This window comes from Equus przewalskii, chromosome 2, assembly GCF_037783145.1.
Source record: "Equus przewalskii isolate Varuska chromosome 2, EquPr2, whole genome shotgun sequence".
NCBI classification, from domain to species: domain Eukaryota; kingdom Metazoa; phylum Chordata; class Mammalia; order Perissodactyla; family Equidae; genus Equus; species Equus przewalskii.
In genome coordinates, this window is record NC_091832.1 from 106,748,610 (window position 1) to 106,767,796 (window position 19,187).

At 38.4% G+C, this 19,187-nt stretch overlaps 1 protein-coding gene across 2 annotated transcripts in view; it reads left to right on the top strand.

Moving 5' to 3' along the window:
* The window catches only part of TNIP3 (TNFAIP3 interacting protein 3), a 100,214-nt gene that overhangs the window by 13,708 nt on the left and 67,319 nt on the right, over positions 1-19,187 (top strand). Inside the window, exon 1 of one of the 2 annotated variants that reach the window (XM_008512781.2) lies at positions 18,141-18,302. The exons of the other annotated variant lie outside the window; for it this stretch is intronic. Within the exon in view, the coding sequence (XP_008511003.2) occupies positions 18,271-18,302 (32 nt within the window). The 5' untranslated portion in view covers positions 18,141-18,270. Of the gene's footprint in view, positions 1-18,140; positions 18,303-19,187 lie in introns of those variants that run through there. 2 annotated transcript variants of the gene reach the window in all.

A 19,187-nucleotide genomic window follows, 5' to 3' on the forward strand; every position in this document is an offset into this window, starting at 1 on the left:
TTTCCACATTCTATCAACCTTTAATGGCTTCTCTCAAGCTTCACTCTACTCATTGACCCATATAGTTATTTCTTTGACTTCTTACTTGGCACCTTTCACGTGCGAGACATGGTGCTAGCTGCTTGCAGAGGATGAATCAGATACAGACCCTATCCTCTAGCTGCTTGCAGTTTAGAAAAGCTATGCACATACCTAAGCATAATACACATCGGATGTTTTGTGCCGTAGAAGAGACACAGATGTACTGCCCTTGGAAGTCAGAGGCAGGTGAGATTCCTTGTTGTGAGCATAAAGAGATACATGAAGAAGGAGTTGTTTGACCTAATTTCTGTTAAAAAGAAAATGGAGGAAAAGACGGAAAAGGAGAAGGAAAGAGCATTCCAGGCTGACGTCAGAGTGTGTACAAAAATGTCTTCGTAGGAAAGTTGAGGACCTGTGTTGGAATAAGACAGCAGTTCAGTTTGGCTTCCATAACTGGCATGTAATACAAAAGGCATCTTAAGTGAGACTGAATAGCTAAGAACTTATTCTATAGGCCAATGTTTCTCTGTCTTTAAAGGCAAAACTGGTTTCAAGGGAAAGATAATTTAAAGAAATAATAAAACTCAGGTTCTTAAGTCAGTCAGTGTTTCTCAAACTAGGATTCTCATACCTGTCGATTTGGAGACATAGTCTCAGGGTTCTTGGTCTGTGAAAATCTTTTCAGTAAAAGGGGCCCATATGTACTTGCAATATGAGAATCATGACTGTGCACAAGGGGAGCCATCAAGAATTTTCAACAGGGCATTAACAATAGGCTAATTTGGCAACAGTGTTTAAAATTGACAAGGGAGAAGACTAGAAGCTTGAACAAACAGAAATGTTTGGATTCTCCCACTCCTCTTAACCAGTTATATTCAATGTCCATAAAAAAGCATTTTAGCCTTTACTTGCATAAATTTAGCATTTTATTATTCACCACTCTTTATTATTCTTTAACTGTGCTGTGGGTATAAGTATTGTCTCTTTGATAAGATTGTATCTCTCTCAAGGGAAAGAACTCAGTGTAAAATATTATAACTCACTTTAACAATAGGTCTACAATAAGCATTGATCTATTTCACATAAATTTTTATAAAATGCAAGTAAAATATAAGTTTACATCACAGGACAAGTCTGAGGATTAACTGATCATATTGACAACCTCTAAGATGCTACAGATATGGGACAGAAGGTAACATATGATGTTGAATGATTGCTAGACAAGAGGATACCCCATTCTCCTTTGGTAGCAGAGGTCCATATCTGGCAAACTTTACCAGTTTTAAACAGGAAGAATGAAATAAAAGCAAAGAAAAAAAGAGAGAAAGGAAGGAAGGCAGACAAGCAAACTCATGCTTTTTAAAGATATGTCTATCCTTAGCTTTTTCTTCAGTACAGCCGCTCCGCAAAGAGGTAGGATTACCCTCGCCGGCACCCCGCCCCCCCAGCACATGCACAGCGTAAACCATTTCCCTCCACGTGGAGAATATAGGAACTCTAAGCTCCTGGGTCCCCTTCTACTGCCTCCTCTCCTCAGCAATGCATATTAATGTTTAGATTCTCTCCATTGACCAATTATGAAAATTACACAGAATTTAATAGCTATATTTTTTTTCTGCAGTAGTAAAATATTTGTATTTCTGAGAGAAAGAGAGAGAGGTAGGTCCTTTGGTAGTGATTTAAAAAACTGAGGAGAGAGTTTTCAAGTTAATCTTTAAGGTGTATATGACTTGTGGTCCAGAAGGAAGGATGAGTGGATGAGGCAAATGTTGCAGCCGTTATCTTGTCTCAGGGGAGGTGAGAAAGACGGAAGAGAGATGAGAGGCAACAGGGCAGGGACGCAATAGTGAGTGCTGAGTCATCCTTCTCTCTTTCTCTCCTGAACTGACTCCTTTCTAGTTGAACCATTTTAGGTTCTACAGGGATAAAACTTACCATCTCTTGAAGTATTATGTATTGATATTATGTCTGTCATACCAAGCTTCCTTTCAAAGTACAAGTAAAGAAATGGAGGAAATAACTTTGATCCCAGTAGGGGATTATTAAAGTAAATAGAGTATTTCATAGCTTTTATATTCTCCTTTAACAGAATCTTGAAGCACATTGTTTTAAAAGCAGCCCCACTCAACACGTTATGATCCTGGGGTCATCCTTGTTCTGAAGCAGTCTTATAATGCCAGTTCCTCATTTTCATTTTTGTAAAGCAGATGTTTCCCTGTCCTAACGTTTATTTCAAGAAATGTTAAGTACTCTTAAAAATAAATTATGTGTTCAGAAAATTACAATTATAACCTATCAAGGAAACTATTATGATTCATTACAGCCTCAATAGAGCTGATCTCAGAGGAATAAAATGAATGTTAAGTTCTCATCAAGTGTCGCTGTTACCGGGCATTAAACTCGTTTACGTTAGCACTCATTGAAGCTGTGTATTAAACATGATCAAATACAATCTCAGTCATTCATTGCCTTCTGGGAACAATATACTGGTTTCAGATGCACTTAAGGAGCTCCTGTGTCTTTCCCCATATTCAAAGCATTCAAATGTCGTTATGCAAAGCGTCGGTGCACTTTAAGAAAATTAAACAATAGTTTCAGATTTTTTTCCATGTGAAGAGCACACTCTCCTCCAGATGCAGTATTTGGCAGCCCAACAGCTGCTGGCTATTAAACGCCCCTTAAAACTCCATTTTTTGCTCATAAAGGGAAGAGAAGTGTAGGGACGTTTATGGGGTGACAGGCAGATGTTTTTGTTGGAGCAAGACTATGTATGTGGTAAGCAAAAGCTAAAATGATCTCTTTTATGATATCATCAGCATTTTTACAATTGTTTTGGCCTCTTTATTTTTAACCTTCTTCTTACCTGACCCTAAATTAAACTATTCTGGAAAGGCAGAACAAACGGACACTTATATAATCGCTGTCCACATTTCAGAGAAGTTAATGATAGCATCTACTTTTTCAGACAGACATAGATTATCTTGTGTTCATTCATAGTATTTCATCAGGTAGAAGAGAAATTGATCCTGAAATGCTGAATAAGTATTTTTAATGACTCACAGAACGTCATAGATCATTATCATTTTTTCTCATAAATATTACTAATTCTTAGTCATGCTGTAATCTGGTTTCAATATTAAACTTCTCAAAACAAATTTGTCAGTTTTTCAGAAATTGTAGTTCTTCAAACTAATAAACATCAAAGTCATACTGAGTTTCTGGACAATAGTCTAAGTCTCTTCTCTTTCCAAAATAAGAAAGTAGCGTTTCAACCATGTGTTTATGTATAATATATCAAATAAAATTAAGCTTTATTGGATGGATAAATTCAGAGATTTAAGATAAGAGGTTTTTGGAAAACTTGTGTTTTCAGCCAGACTATAAAGCACGTTTCAGAAAAGCTGCTTCTGTGCAAACAATGTCCGAAGAATAAACACAGACTTTCCATTTTTTGAGGGCTAGCTTATACAGAATGCCCAAGAAGATATCTACAGTATATCTGCTTTTAATACTTCATGCCTGCATAAACTCTTTGTTTCATTCAACGTAACAATTACTTGGGAATGACTGGTTCTGCCTCCCAGCACGAAATTTGTGTATCTGGAGACTAGATCTGCAGCTCTTACCTCAGTGGAAATGTCTTTGATATTAACGGTGGAGGCACAGAGCTTGCTTGGAGGTCTGTCCTAGGCGCCAGGCAGGCCTCACACAACAGGCAGCCAGCTGAATGAGTTGTAAGTCTGTTCTTTCCGTATGTGACAACTCTGAGACTTGCCATTTTTGCAGACGGCCTCAGAGTGTAAGCTAAAGGCATCTCCTCCAACGTGGTAAATACACAGACTGTTCTAAGGCAGGACATTCAGTTTCCAGAGCTTGAATTGATGGAATCCACAGTCAATTAACATGATGGAAGATACTGCATGTGCAAACTTCCAGTTTTCAGGGCAATTTGGAAACAACAAATTCGCAACTCTCTTAACGCTGCTCTGACCGGGAGTCATGTAAATACACTAAAGGGGGAAAAAAATGAAGGGACTTGAGTTTGGGAAATTCAATTTGGTCTTGGTTTGGATCTTTCTCTTTGATTTCTTCATATGAGTTGAAAATTTACATTTAATATAGTCGGTGATTTGGCTTTTTTTCATCTCTGGTGGGCATCTGCTTCAAATACTACCTATGTCTCAGTTCAAACATAAGTTTACTTTAGAGAGTAGGCAAGTTATGTTCAGAATTTCTTTGAAGTAAATTTTTATTCCTTGCTTTTTGTAATTTATATCATTTGCTAATTTTTATTGTAGACATAAGACTCTAGCCATCACTTTATGTTCTGGATATAGTGCTCAAATAGATAGTATTTTAATTAGTTAAGCCACACATCACCTCACTTTCCAAGGCAACTGGACCAGAGAATCATTTTTCCATTTCGCATCTGGGAAATATTTCCAGGCCAGGAACATCTGCTTTCCAAACGCAGTTACTTTCATTGTTCTCACCCTGTAAGTTCCATTACTCTCTGTATAGTACCAGACCATTGTTTTCAATTGTTGCAGAAAATACCAGCTCATTAAAGAGCAAAATAAAATTTATTTTAAGATTCAAAGCATTTGGGTGATTTACCTTTCTTTAAATTTTCATTTTTCTCTGTACTATATCACACTTTATTTTAAGACACAAACAGGAAGGGAAATGTACCTGTGGTGACAAAACTTAGATGAATTTCACACCATAGTCATTATTATTAATACTTGACTATGACAGTGTTGGGGGTGCTACTATTCGTAATCAGACTTATATTTGTTTAATATTTTAGACAGGTTGGAAAGTCTTTTCACACTGATATCTAAATTTAAAGTAGGTTGAAAGCTATGCAGAAAAGTAAACTTCAGTCTGTGATTCTTGGTTATTTCCAATTGTTTCTGTGTCTTCCCTGCTGAATGGTTAGTTGTTCTTTATAGGAAAAGGGTCGATCACAGTGAGCAGCACATGGCTAGTGCTCTGAAAATGTCTGTGGAATGAGTGGATAAGTGGACTAATTTAGCCTATAAGGTTTGACCCACTCTCTCCACGCAGGACACTTTTCTGATCACTGCAGATTAACCTGCCACCACGCCATGTTCTTCCTCCTTGTCTTTCTCTTTCTTTTTTAAAAGTAGTTTTTATTTTCTATTTAGAATATTAAACCATGAGTTACAAGTCAGTTCTTTCTGTGTGTGGCAACTTTAACAGTTGCTATATTTATGCAAAAGTATTTATGCAAATGCTTATTTGTTTGTGAAATACAGACAAAAAGAAAGGAAAAAACCCTCATGCTTAATCCCACCATGCAAAATAACTACTGATAGAATTTTTCAGATCTCTACCTCTCTTTATTTTTTTTCTTAAAGATGGGACCATCGTGAAAAGATTGTTTCTGAAACTTTTTTTAGTACGTGAATTATGAATATTTTCCCAAGTAAATATTTATCTCTATAGTATCCGGTTATATAGCTGTATCAATATTTATTTAACTGATTCCCTATTTGAGGCATTTAGGTTGAAGTCAGTCTTTTACTATTAGGAACAATGCTGCAACAAACATACTCGCATTTAAATCTTTGTGCACATTCACTTCTGTTTTCTTAGGGTAAATGCCTGAAATTGGAATTGTTGAGTGAAAGTATAGAAAAACTTAAGACTTTTGATCAGTACTTCACAATGCACTCCAGCAAAATAATACCCGCTTACCTTCTTTCCATGAATAGAGAGAATAATGTTTTTCTACATTATCATTCTTGCTCCAAATATTAGTTGCTGTTGAACCAAGCACTTCACTCTGGTTAAAATTTCTTTCCTAAGAATGCTAATCCCTCCTGGAGTTAAAAGTTGCTTTGCTACTTGAGTTGGTTGGCTTTCTAGAAGTCCTTCTCATCAAATGAGACTCCTACCTATAGTATTTTCTCTGCAATCAATTCCATCAGTTACTTTTCTCCTAACACCCTCACTTCTTGAGTTCTCTGTCCTTCTCTCTGAATTGTTACTCTTGGGCCTACAGTGCAGCTTTTTTCCTAGAACTTTCTTCACTTTGTCTCGGAACTTCCGATCATGGGTCCTTTTCTAGCTGTTCAGTTTTACTAGCGAGGATTTTTCCAATTTGTAGTCTTGAGATGGATAACCAGCTATAGGTATTTAGGGCAAAAGTGAGGGAAGACATCTCAGACTACCACAGCCTACTGCATAGATTTTCATGCAAGCCCCCACCCCCACCCTAGTCCCTGTCTGTGCCTCCTGTCCCTGAATCCAGAAGCTTTTGGTTTCATCTTCTGTGAAGAATCAGCCTCTAGCCATGCATGGGGTATTAAAGATAGTTGCCTGGCCGCACGGGTGCACGTGAGAGGAGACCTCAGGGATTCAACTACTCCAAAATCAGACAGCAAATCAGTTCCCTTGTTTTCAACTTCTTCTCTAGTCCTTTCAAGCCCTCAGCCCCTCGGAGATGCTGTGGGGCGAATTGTCCTCGCTTCTGGGTGGCTTCCCTCTCGAAAGACATGGGTTTTAACTTCCTCCTCTCCAGTAATTCAGTTCTGACTTCTGTTTTTCTGCCAGAAACTGATTGAAAAAACCTCATTTGCTGTCGTCTCTTCTCCCAACTCTCTCTGTTCTTCTGGGTTAATGATAGTTTATATTAAGGATTCATTTCTTGGGATTTTCACAGGGCTTCAAGAAAAAGAGAAGGGTTAAATTCCTATGTGCTTTATACTTTATTGATTTAATGCTGATCTGCTTATTACTGAAACAGAATAAGTCAAGATCAATTTGAAGAATTATTTTGTAAGTGAGACTTGGTGTTTTGATACTCTCTGAGGCTTAATGCTTTCTGATATTTTCAAATTAATGGCCAGAGACTTGGCAAATCATCAAGTGTATTTACTCCAGTTCATAGAGTGTTAACCTGTCTCCTCGAATGCTCTCGCCCTGAATTCTACCTTGCTGCTTTCAACTTTGGCATTCTTCTTGTTGCTTTCATTTGTCTGCTGTGCCTGAGCTCAAGCCCTTATTTTAGCCTCTGAATTGCTTGGTTTGGGAGTGCATTTGCTATTCAGTGTGGATCTGGATTTGGCGTTGTAAGCCACAGTGAGAATCCTGTTCATTAAATAGCCAAGTTAAGCCCATCTCCATTTGTTGATACGACCTGTGTGTTCATTCTTAATTCTGCCTTATTATTTGATGTTAATATTAACATTAGATTTACTATGTTTCTTTCTCTTCTTGATCTGTCGTCTCTGCTTATTTTTAGTACTTATTTTTGCATTTAAGAAAGTTTGTATTTATGTTTTAGTTGCCTAACTCTATGCCAATAACTCTTAAAATTCCCTTGATCTTTTTTTTTTCCCCTTAATTAGGCTTCTACTATTTGGTTTGTTAGATTTAAATGATATTTTTTGACTCCTATCTGTAACCCATGCAGCAATCAATGGACTTATTCTAATTTTTACTTTTCCCCTTCTCCTCCAATTTTTTAAGTTCCTTTTACTTTGTCAGAACATGTATTATTTGCATAATACTGTGTCACACTTGTTCTCACCTTTGTTTTAGTCTTGGATATAGCCTTACATCTACTATTTTAATACTCATCAGCAATCCTTTTGCCAAAGTTTCCTTTTTTTTTTTTTTTTTCTGCTTTATCTCCCCAAACCCTCCCCGTACATAGTTGTATATCTTAGTTGTGAGTCCTTCTAGTTGTGGCATTCCTTTGGTTTTGATACATGTAAATCAGCTGAGCTGGATACAAAATTCTTTACTCATACTTTCCTAAAATTTAAAAAACATACTGTGTCATTTTCGTTTTGCTGTGTAGGTTTCAGTTTAAGAAACTCTGTAAGTTTCTTGGTATTTTTTTTCCCAGAGGACCATATTTTTCTGGTTCTTTAAAATTAAACAATTTTACTAGGCTCTGTCTTATAATCTCCAAGGTAGATGATGGGTACTTTCAACAATAAGATTAAGATTTCATTTTTTTTATTATAGTTTTAATAGTAGTTCTACTCTACTGTTTTATTTTTCTTATTCAGGAAAATCCCATGCATATTAGATCTTTTTTGCTGTTCTGTATCCAGCACTTTCTTTCTGATTCTATTTACTTCTTGATTTTATTTTTGCTCCTCTCCTTAAAACGTCTTCTTAGACTTGCACTCGCATCTATTCTCCCCTGGATACTTTGTAATTTGACCTTCACCTATGGGATGATTTTTATATTTTTCTTCAATTTCTTTCCTGAATTGTGTCGTATCTCATTTTAAACTGTGCTTTTTGTCCACTCCTGTCCTGGGTTTTTGAATTTATGGTTTAAGGTCCTCTTTTACATCTAATATTGCTTATTTAGAGATGTTTAATGCTTATTGGGTGGATATTTTATAACAGTTTTCCTCTGCTTCATGTTTGGTTTTTTAGAGAATATTTTCATCAGCTAAAATCTTTTGATTCTTATTTCCTATTTTGTTCTTATCGTTTTTAACGGATGTTGCCTGTCATTTCATAATCATTTTCCTGAACTGAGAATAATAGGTGTTTCTATGACGATGGGGTGAGAGTGTCTTACCAGGTTTCTTAGTTCAAGAAGCCCCTCCTCTGTTGGTAAAAATAAATGCTTTTTCTTTGGTGGTTGGCGTATTTGAGGTATGTATCTTCTGATTCTGCTTCCTTGGGGTTCAACTCCACAGCTTGCTTTCTTACATCCTTCCACCAGCAGACCCCGTAGGATGCTTCTCCTTCCAAGTCTCACCCTCTCCTCCACAGCGGTGCCCTCCCAGAGCTGTCACAGTTAGGAGACAATTCTCCATTGGTCTCTCACGTTCATACATGTCTTACAAGCAGAGGCACTGGCTGCCTTTGTTCTGGAATACCAAAGATATTTATTTTAAAAATTCTTGGAACACAAAAGTAATGTCTTTTTCTGGACTAAAGGACACAATTGCTTATAGTCTTGGAATACAGTATCTCCCTTTGTAGCAAGGACAGGCATATTTACTCCAGTATAAAAATATTCAGATTCCCTAAGATCAGGGTTCCTCCTCTGAAAAGCAATGCACCTGGTTGCAAGGGCCGCCCGCCTGGCTGGGCTAAACTGTTAGCTAGCCAACAGGCTAGATCAGACGCTTCACAGTTCTTAGCAGGTGCCTTTTGATCTTTGGGTCGCCAGGAGCCAGTTCTCAGACATGTTCTGAGCATTTTTCCCATTCAAAATGGACTTACTCTCTCCTCCTTTTTTTTCCAAAATATCTAGTATATTCTTTAAAAAAATTTTTTTATTATGAATATTTTTAAACGTACACAAAAGCAGAGAGAATATTATGATGAACATTTTAACCATCACAGCAGTTTTATAATATTCAATACATGGGCAATCTTATTTCATCTATATCCACACTCACTCCCCCAATTTTGGATTATTTTGAAGAAAATCCAAGATGTTATATCATTTCATCTGTGAATATTTCAGTATTTCTAAGACATAAAAATTTCTTCTTAAAAAACCCCACAATATCATGACTACGCTAAAATATTTAGCAATATTAACAACTCCTTAACATCACAAAATATCCAGGAAGTATTAACATTTTTCCAATTGACCTCTTTCTTTTCTTTTTTCTTTTTGATGATGAAGATTGGCCCATAGATAACATCTGTTGTCAATTCTCCTCTTTTTGCTTGAGGAAGATTGTCACTGAGCTAACATCTGTGCCAGTCTTCCTCTACTTTGTATGTGGGACGCCACCACAGCATGGCTTGATGAATGGTCTGTAGGTCCACGCCTGGGATCCGAACCCATGAACCCCAGGCCGCCAAAGCAGAGCCTGCAAACTCAACCACCACACCACTGGGCTGGCCCCTCCAATTGACTTATTTCTAGTTACAGTTTATTGAATTAGGATCAAACATTTCAACTGATTGATTTAGCTGTTAATTACCTTTTGGTCTATAGCCTCCTCTTATCTTCTTTTTTTTTGCGGTTTTTGTTGTTGCTGTTGTTTGCTATCATTGTTGCTCTTATTGAAGAAACTGGGTAATTTGTAGAGTTTGGCAACTGCACTCATGTTGATCATATAATATATGTTCCTCTCTCCACTGTATTTATGATAAATTATTCCTTAGATCTAGAGGCTTGATCAGAATTAGATTTTATTTATTCATTTGGCAAGGCTAGTTTATAGGTGGGTTGTGTACTTCCCCCAGGAAACACAATGTTTGTTCATCTCTTTTTTTGTGACATTATTGGCCTCTGATAATTGCATACATCTATCAGTTCTTTATAATTAGTATAAAATAGCAGTAGAGTATTCTACCATTTCTTTTTTATTATGTAGAATACTTCTATAAATAGAAATTGCCCCCAAAACTATAAGACTATCCTGAGATGCAGATTATATAGGAGAGACAGTATAAATAACTTAATTCTTTGATGTACCGTTTTCTAAATAATGAGGACTTTTTCTTTCTAGAGGAGATTTTATTGATATTCATCCCCACTAGGCCCCCATGGTATGCTTCTCTTTTCAACCCAGTCTTCACCAGACCCTACTCTGGCATGGTTTCCAAAACTAACTCTGTGGGTTTGGGATTGAAATTTGTAGTATTCTGTCTCCTAGTGCTATGGACTGACTTGTGTTCCCCTCAAATTCATGTAATGAAGCCCTAAATCAATGTGACTGTATTTGGAGATAGGGCCTTTAAGAGACAATTAAGGTTAAATGAGGTCATAAAGGTGAGGCCCTGAAACAATAGTATTAGTGCCCTTAGAAGAAGAGACACCAGAGAGCCGGCTGGCTCTCTCTCTCTCTGTGCATACACACACAAAAAAGAAGAGATTACATGAGCACACAGCAAGAAGGCACAATCTATGAGCCAAGAGAAGAAGCCTCAGAATGAAACATACTTTGCCAGCACTTTGATCTTGGACTTCCAGCCTCCAGAACTGTGAGAAATAAATTTCTGGTGTTTAAGCCACCTGGGCTGTGGTATTTTGTTCTGGAAGCCCAAGCTGGCTAAGATACTTACTTACGCTACAGTTGCTATTATGGATTTTATTTGCTTTTCTTGCTGATCTGTAAGGATTTTGGAGGATGCGTGGAGAAATCCAGATTAGGCAGCTGCTAATATCTAACCGACATCTAGAAGTCCACACAACATACTGGGAAGTATTCCGCTAGAGGACCACAAGTACTTCTATTATCAAAAATATGTTTACCAAACCTGCTTCAATTCAAGCCTCTTAGAAATGTTCCAGAGCACAAGGATTTATTTTATCTTTAAATAGTGGTAATCTTTCCTTTCTTTATTATATGGTATGATTTATTAAAGGATGGTGAAGCCCCTTCTCATCAATGCTCAGGGTAACTCGCACCTATCTTGTTGTGCAAAGCTGATAGCAAAAGTTCTTATTTATTGACAAGTACAGAGCATCCCCTATGTCAACGGCACCACTTAGAAACAGTATTGTGGTTAAGAGTGTGGTTTCTTGAGTCAGACTGCCTGAGTTCAAATTACACATTTTAGGCAAATTACTTAATCTGTCTAAAACCTACATTTTCTCATCTTCCTGATGGGGATAATAATAGCTGTACGGATTAAAAAAGATGATACATATAGAGATCCTGACACACAGTTAGCATTCAATTATCACGCAGATGTATTTAAAATAACCAACTAACAACCAATTCAGGTTATTCTATAGAAAATGATTTGTCTTAAAAATATTTCAAATTTCAATAATTGTCTCTTTATTTAGAAGCAGTCATGTAAAATTAGGTACAATTTTATATATTGACCAAAAATGTGTCACTGACTTGTTTCTTACAATAAGAAATTTTATTATAAGGGCATCTAGGACAGTACTTGGCCCATAGTAAACTTCGATAAATATTTATTGAGGCAGTGAATAAAAATCACATAATAAAATGATGTAACTGATATTTTTCTCACCCCATTTGGGATCAAAGGATAGAGCATCTTGGTTCTTCTGCAATTATTTTGTGGAGCTTCAGAGCCACAAAGAAATATGTGTGAGACTTGCTATAACTCTATCACTCTGAATTTACAAGGCTAATCTGGAGCTTTGTTATTTCCTGTGGGCTCACTATTCCTTCTATGCATAATGCTGCTGGGATTCATGTACGCATCCCTTATACCCGCTGTGACATCGTTTTTCTGACACCAAATGAATGATTTTTTCCCACAGTTAATTCTCCAACACCCGCTGGGTGTGCAATAATTCATGTGCAATAATTCAATTCAATTCTAAGACTAGCTACCTGGGGTTAGCACAGGTAACCTGGAGATCCCACAAATTAATGGCTCAGCCTCACAAGACTGCCCCCACTTGGAGTCCTAGGGGTCACCTATACTTCTGATTGACTAGTTATAAATTTGGGGGTCCCATAGGCCCCTCCTCAGGTTCAATAATTTGCTAGAACGTCTCACAGAACTCAGGAAAACAATTCACTCACATTCACCAGTTTATTATAAAGGATACAACTCAGGAACAACCAAATGGAAGAGAGATGTAGGGCAAGGTATTCGAGGGGGAAGCTGGCAGTGAGCCTCCTTGCTCTCTCTGGGGACACCAGCCTGAAGCTATCTAGGAGTCACCTCCTTAACATAAACTTAGGTGTGGCCAAAGGAGCTCCTTGTGAATAAAAAGACATTCTTATCACTCAGGACGTTCCAGGAATTTGAGAAGCTCTGTGCCAAGACAAGGGACAAGGACCGAGTATATATTTTATCATACCACGCGCAGTTTTTGGCCTCCTGGTCTAAACTGCCCTGCTCCTTGTTGTGGTCAACTATGACGCAAATCTGCATGTTCTTTGTCGTTTTCATTCAACAATACCTTAACTCAGTGTTAGAGCAGTAAAATAGAACATTTAAAAAATCACCAGACTTATGAAGTAGTGTAGAGACTGAGATTTAAAGAAATATAGCATCTACGTAAACCACGTATTGATGTATCTTGGTTTCGACTAAACTCGGATAGATTTAACTTTAATGGAACTTTCTTTGATTTTCCCGAGATTTGTTAATTTCTCTTTGTGATTTAGAAGCTCCTGCTTTACTGCTGTCAAAGCTTAATGTCTTCTTTCTGTTCAGAGTTAAAATACATCATTGACTATCCTTTTTTGTTGATCTTGAGGCTATTTTTCTCCGCACTTCTGAACAAGTCTCTGAACATTCAGGGTACCTTCATCTTTTCTCTTCAATTGCCAGTAGTTAACACCACCAACAAACAAAGAGCAACAAAACAAAACAAAAGAAAACAAAAAACCCCAGACCACACACAAGGTATTTTCACTGAAGTGACCCTCCATGACTATTCTTTTCCAATGAGAAGATTTTCCTCTACCTGACCACCTCTTTTTGCTCTTAGCTCTTTGCCCTTTGGAGTTAATACTTAAGCTGATTTCTCTTTCGAGTCAAAATGTCAAGAGGCAACCCCCAGAAATATAAAATTAGCTCTACACTGTCAGGGGCTTCATACGAGAAAAAATTCAGGATATATCTAAGTGTAACATTTCAACGCCTCTAAATAAATTTGCATTTAAAAAGGCAGAACACTAAGTAATGCGTCTATGATAAAATGCCTCTGACAATAACGAATAATTTGTAGATTATTTTTAAGGAAGGAGTTGATCATCGTTGTATTTAACTTACCGTCAGATCAGGCAATAACCACAGTTTCCTCATTGTGTCAACATGAGGATTAAATGAGAAGACACGTGTTAAGTGTTCAGCAAAAAGCTTACTTTGATCAAGTCTTGCATATTCTGCTTACTCAACATGTCTAGGGGATGTCTTTATGAGGATGTCTAAAAGACATCCCAAATAAGAGGCTCTAAAAAACTCTTCATTTCTCTAACTACCCCAAAGTTACTCCTCCCTCAGTCTTCCTTGTCTCCATAAAGGGCAACTCCATTTTCCCAGTTGCTTAGTCTAAGGGAACTTAGAGGCATCCTTGAACTAACTCTCTCTCTCTCTTTCCCCTCCTACTGGTTAAATTCAGATTACACCCAGAATCCAAACTTTTCCCTCCATATGGACCCCCCACTGCTCCTCATCTCCTCAGAGTAAAAGCTAAGATTTGTTTAATACCTCCAAGCAAGCCCTCCTTGAGCTGCTCCCTTCTACCTCTGGTCGTATCGGCTACAACTCCCCTTCCGGCTCCCTCTCCTTCTTAGACGCTCCTCGTCGCTGTTTGTTGGACACACCAGACAAGCTCTAGCCTTAGAGTCTTGGCACCGGCTGCCTTGACAGGGAATGCTGTTCCCCCAGAACTCCAGTGGCTCACTCCTACCCCTCCTGCAAGGCTTGCTCCAATGTCATCGTCTCAGGGAGCCCTGCCCTTGATCACCTTGTATGAAATTGCAATCGCTACCTCCCCAAGCCAACACCCTAGAGTCCTGATCCACTTACCTCACTTTGTGTTTTTTGTATAACACTGTTATTCTATAACATTGTTTTTCTATAACCTATTCAAATGCTAACTAGACAAAGAACTACTGCACATGGGAAAAGGAAAGTAGACCCATAAGGAAAAGTCAGTCAAGAACCAGAACTAACTACAGAAGAGAACACGCAAATGACTAACAAACATACTGAAATATGATCAGCATCATTGGAAATTCGGAAAATACAAATGGAAACAACAGTGGAATATCCATTATTGGCAAAGATATTAATACATCTAGAGCTGACGTCAGTTGTGGGAAAATAAGAATTCTCACACATAGCTGATAGAAATGACAATTGCTATAACCAATTTGGAAACTAACAGAGAAGCTTTATTAAAAGTTTAAACATTCACACCCTTTGACCTGACAATCTAACTTTGGTAAATCTATTCTATGTAAATAAAGTACCAGTATGTAAGAATATATCCAGAGAAATATTTCTATTACAGCATTGATTATAGTGACACTAAAAAGAAAAGATAATTAGAAACAACTTGGTATTCTATCATAGAGAAATGATTAAATAAATTTTGTGCATTCATAATTTTCAAATATTATTCAGCCATTAAAAATAATTGGCTAGAGCCATTCGTATGAACCTGGAGGAGTGTTCAGAGAAATGCAAAATAACCAAATAATTAACAGAGTAATGTATAATATGCCTATATTTTTGTTTTTAAAAAAAAGAAGAGAAATATCATATACCATATACATATACTTATATTTGTATGAGCATGGAGAAAAAATGTGGATTACTGTTGTTAATACTAATTGTCACAGTAAGGTGGAACTGAGGGAAGAAAAAGAGTATTAACTTTTTCTTTTTATCTTTGTAATGTTTGCCTGTTAAAATAGATGTACTTTTATAGTGTAAAAGTATCCAATAAAGAAAAAAATAAAATAGGCTATTATTTAAAAATACATAGCCCAAAACTTTGATAAACATATAATAAAGAGGCCCGCCCTGGCCCCATGGCTGAGGGGTTAAGTTCACATGCTCCACTTCACCGGCCTGGCGTTTGCCAGTTTGTGTACTGGGCATGGACCTACGCACAGCTCATCAAGCCATACTGTGATGGCATCCCACATAGAAGAACTAAAATGACCTACAACTAGGCTAGACAACTATGTGCTGGGGCTTTGGGGAGAAAAAAAAAAAAAGAGGAAGATTGACAATAGATGTTAGCTCAGGGTCAATCTTCCTCACCAAAAAAGAGAGGAAAAAACAAACCATAATAAGTTTATGTATCATATCAGAAGACCTAGATTTTTATCTCAATTCTCAAAAAAAAAGCGACATTTAAAGTCAATTATTTGATTTCCACGTTGAGTTGATCTAGGAGAGTTTCTTTCATTTATGTTTGAGAAAAATGAGATCCGCACGCACATTGTGGGTTCTTAACATATGGCCTTGGAGAAATGAATGGACGTATTAATTACTAGACAAAAAATGAGCTAAGTGACTCCCAAATCACAGCTAGTTAGTGGAAGAGGTCCATCGTGAATCCAGATCCTCCGATTCCAGGTCCGGGACTCTTTCCATGACGACATAGGCCTGCGAGAGCAACATGGAGAAAGACGTGTGTGTCGCCTGAAGCAATGATAGGCTTGCCTGGAACACTCTTATAAACATTCCAGCTCTAAATTTGCCTAAGGCAAAAATCATGATGCTCACAGGGAAGACCCATATTTTTTTTCCTCTTAGAAATCTTATTATTTTTTGGTTTTGGTTTTGTGTTTTGTTTTTTGAAGCATACAGAATAATTCTTAGAAACTAATTTTAAACACATGGTACATAAAGCAATGCCTAATAACCAGATGCTCTGCTCTGGAGTCTGCCACTCTGTCAGACGCTGTCCAGTGACCACACGCCATCTTGGCATGGAAGGGCCTCGTGGTTTCTGGGCTGAGTCTTCCTCTGGTCCTTCCAAGCACTACGTAAAGCATCAATATGGCTACCCTGTTGTTCCTTTGTGTGGAACATTTCATTAGCACGTTTTCTGGACTTTCCTCACACCCCAAAACTTCCTCTCCTGCCCCCTACTCATTCAGGCTCCTCAGAAGTATCCACTGACGTGGCTTAGGGTCCATTCATAAATTAACCATAGCTCTTGCAGCCACCAAATTTCCCCATTGACCTTCAACTCCTACTCTCCTCCCCACCACACAGTTCCAGTTTCACTAACATTCAGAGTCTCTTACCAACAAGTGACCTTTACTGTCACTCTCACCTAGCAGATCCAAAGAACCAGTTTCACTTTCTGACACTTCCCTCCCGGTTCATTCCCACCTAAGGTACGTTATTTTCCAGTACAGTTCTGTTTTTTCTCTTACTGGAGCCTGAGCAGAAGACTTGAAATAGCCAGTTGGGCTGGGGTTCCAGAAACCTGCTGGATGAAAAGGAAAAAAAATGCTCTCTGAGGGAATAACAGCAAAAACAAACAAACAAACAAATCGGGTGAGGAAAGGATAGCCAAACAAGCTGGTTTGCTGGCAGTAATTCCCTGATCGTTAAATCAATCATGCAGTGTCAGCCACCGTTCTCTTTGAACCAGAATGTTCTGTCATAGGAAAAGGACGTTTGCTAATCAGCATTTCATTGGCAGTTACCAAAAGCACCACGGGACCTGGGAGCCGTCTGGTAAGGGCACATGTGCTCAGGGGTCTCCTTAGGCACCCAGAGACCGCCAGTGGCCCAGCAGCTGCCAACTGCCAAAGCTCTGTGTAAAGATGAAAAACGTTGCTCAGAGTGTGGAAAACCCCCTCAGTCTGACAAGTTCTAATTAGGTACAGTTTTGAGAAATTGGGTCTAAATAAAGACTGCTGAGGGGTCTACTATGAAGCCGTTGAGAAAACTTGGACTCTTAAGTGTCCTCTTGGTAATTTAAGATTATGAAAAGGGAATTTGTAATTTTTATAGTGTCTTCTGCCTAAAAACTCTTCTGCAATTGTCCTAGCCCTGTCATCCCCCTTTCCTCACAGCGGATGCATTCCAAGACCCCCAGTGCATGCCTAAAACAGCGGACAGTACCAAACCCTATCTAAACTATGTTTTTTCCTCTACTTACAAACCTATGATAGAGTTTAGTTTCTAAATTAGGCACAGTAAGAGATGAACAACAATAACTAATTATAAAATAGAACAATTATAACGATACCTTGTAATAAAAGTTACCACAGATCTTAACAACCTCAGCATACCATTTTTTTCTTTCCTTATTAAGTCGAAAACTTTCACCTTTTCACTTAAATGAGGTACTTATGGCTTCTCTTTGGTGTATCCCAATTGCCAGCATCACTGCTCTTGCACTTTGGGGACATTCTTAAGTAGAATAAGGGCTGCTTGAACAGAAGCCCGGCGATGCTGCCACAGTTGATCTGACAACCGGGAGGGCTGCTGAGTGACTAAGGGGTGGGTAGCGGATATAGCACAGACACACTGGAAAAAGGGATGATTCACGTCCAGGGCAGGATGGCACAAGATTTCATCACGTTGCTCAGAACGGCACGCGATTTAAAACTTAGGGACTGTTTATTTCTGGAATTTTCCATTTAATATTTTTGAACTGCTGTTGATTGGGTAACTGAAACTGTGGAAAGTGAAAACGTGGATAAATGGGGACTACATTGGCACTCTCAGATGTGGTCGTATTACCTATTCGGGTGAGAACAAAGGCAAGAGGAAGCTCCTTTAGCATGTCTGTGTCCATTTGGGGACAGTAAAGGAACCCATTCAAAGTGGTCCCAACATCTCAACATACAAACAGAAGAAATGCCAAATGCCACCCACCCCAACGTTGCCAGGTAAGAGCTCTGCCTCTGACGGTGGTTTTGGGCAGGGACACTAGCCCTTAGAGAACCTTTGTGTAACTGAGAAACAGGTGCTCCTACTTCTGGGTGTACACAGCCCCACACAAGGGCTCTGGGCTTGGCAAGTGGAGAAGGGGTGAGATCTCAGCCTCCCCCTCCCTCCTGGGTCAAGTGCTCTTACACTGCACCCTACACACCTGTACTCAGTTTGTGACCCTGACAATTTACCTGCTCTGATGTCACCTCAAAAAGGTTAAGCTTCCTTTCTTATGTGAGGGTTTCAAAGGGATACCTCACCTCTGGACATTATGAATTTGGGCTTACATGATCCATTTTCTCTTCTCTGGGACATTCTTCTCTAACCATTGCTGCTTGGCACAGATAGTCGGTTCCAGTTGAGCGTAGGGGAATTTGGCAGATAAAAATCAGCTCAGTTATAAGTTTCATCTCACATCTCTCAGCTTGTCAGGGGTTGAAATCTTTAATCAATGGTTCCCAGTTATGGCTTCCTTTTCTCATCTATTGCCCCCTCCTCATAGCCAGGACATGTGGAGTCCTTGTCTTCCCTGCCCATTAACCTCTGCCAGGCAGGGGTATTTCCAAGCTACATGAGCAGCAAGATCCTTTTCATGCCCGACTTTCTTTATTTTTAAACAAAAGCTGCTGTCAAAGTAACAGTGAGCTTTTTAGATATATCTTTAAGCTCAATACTTAATAGATATTACAAATATTTCACTAGACTTTTCCCAGCTCTTGAGTCCACCCCTTGTTGGTTTCCTGAGGTTGTGCCTCCTCCCATCTCCCTGAGGACTTCCCGGGGTTCCTTTTCTCTGGATTTTCTCCAGATTTTCTTTTTCTGGTTTTGTTTTTTTGTTTGAA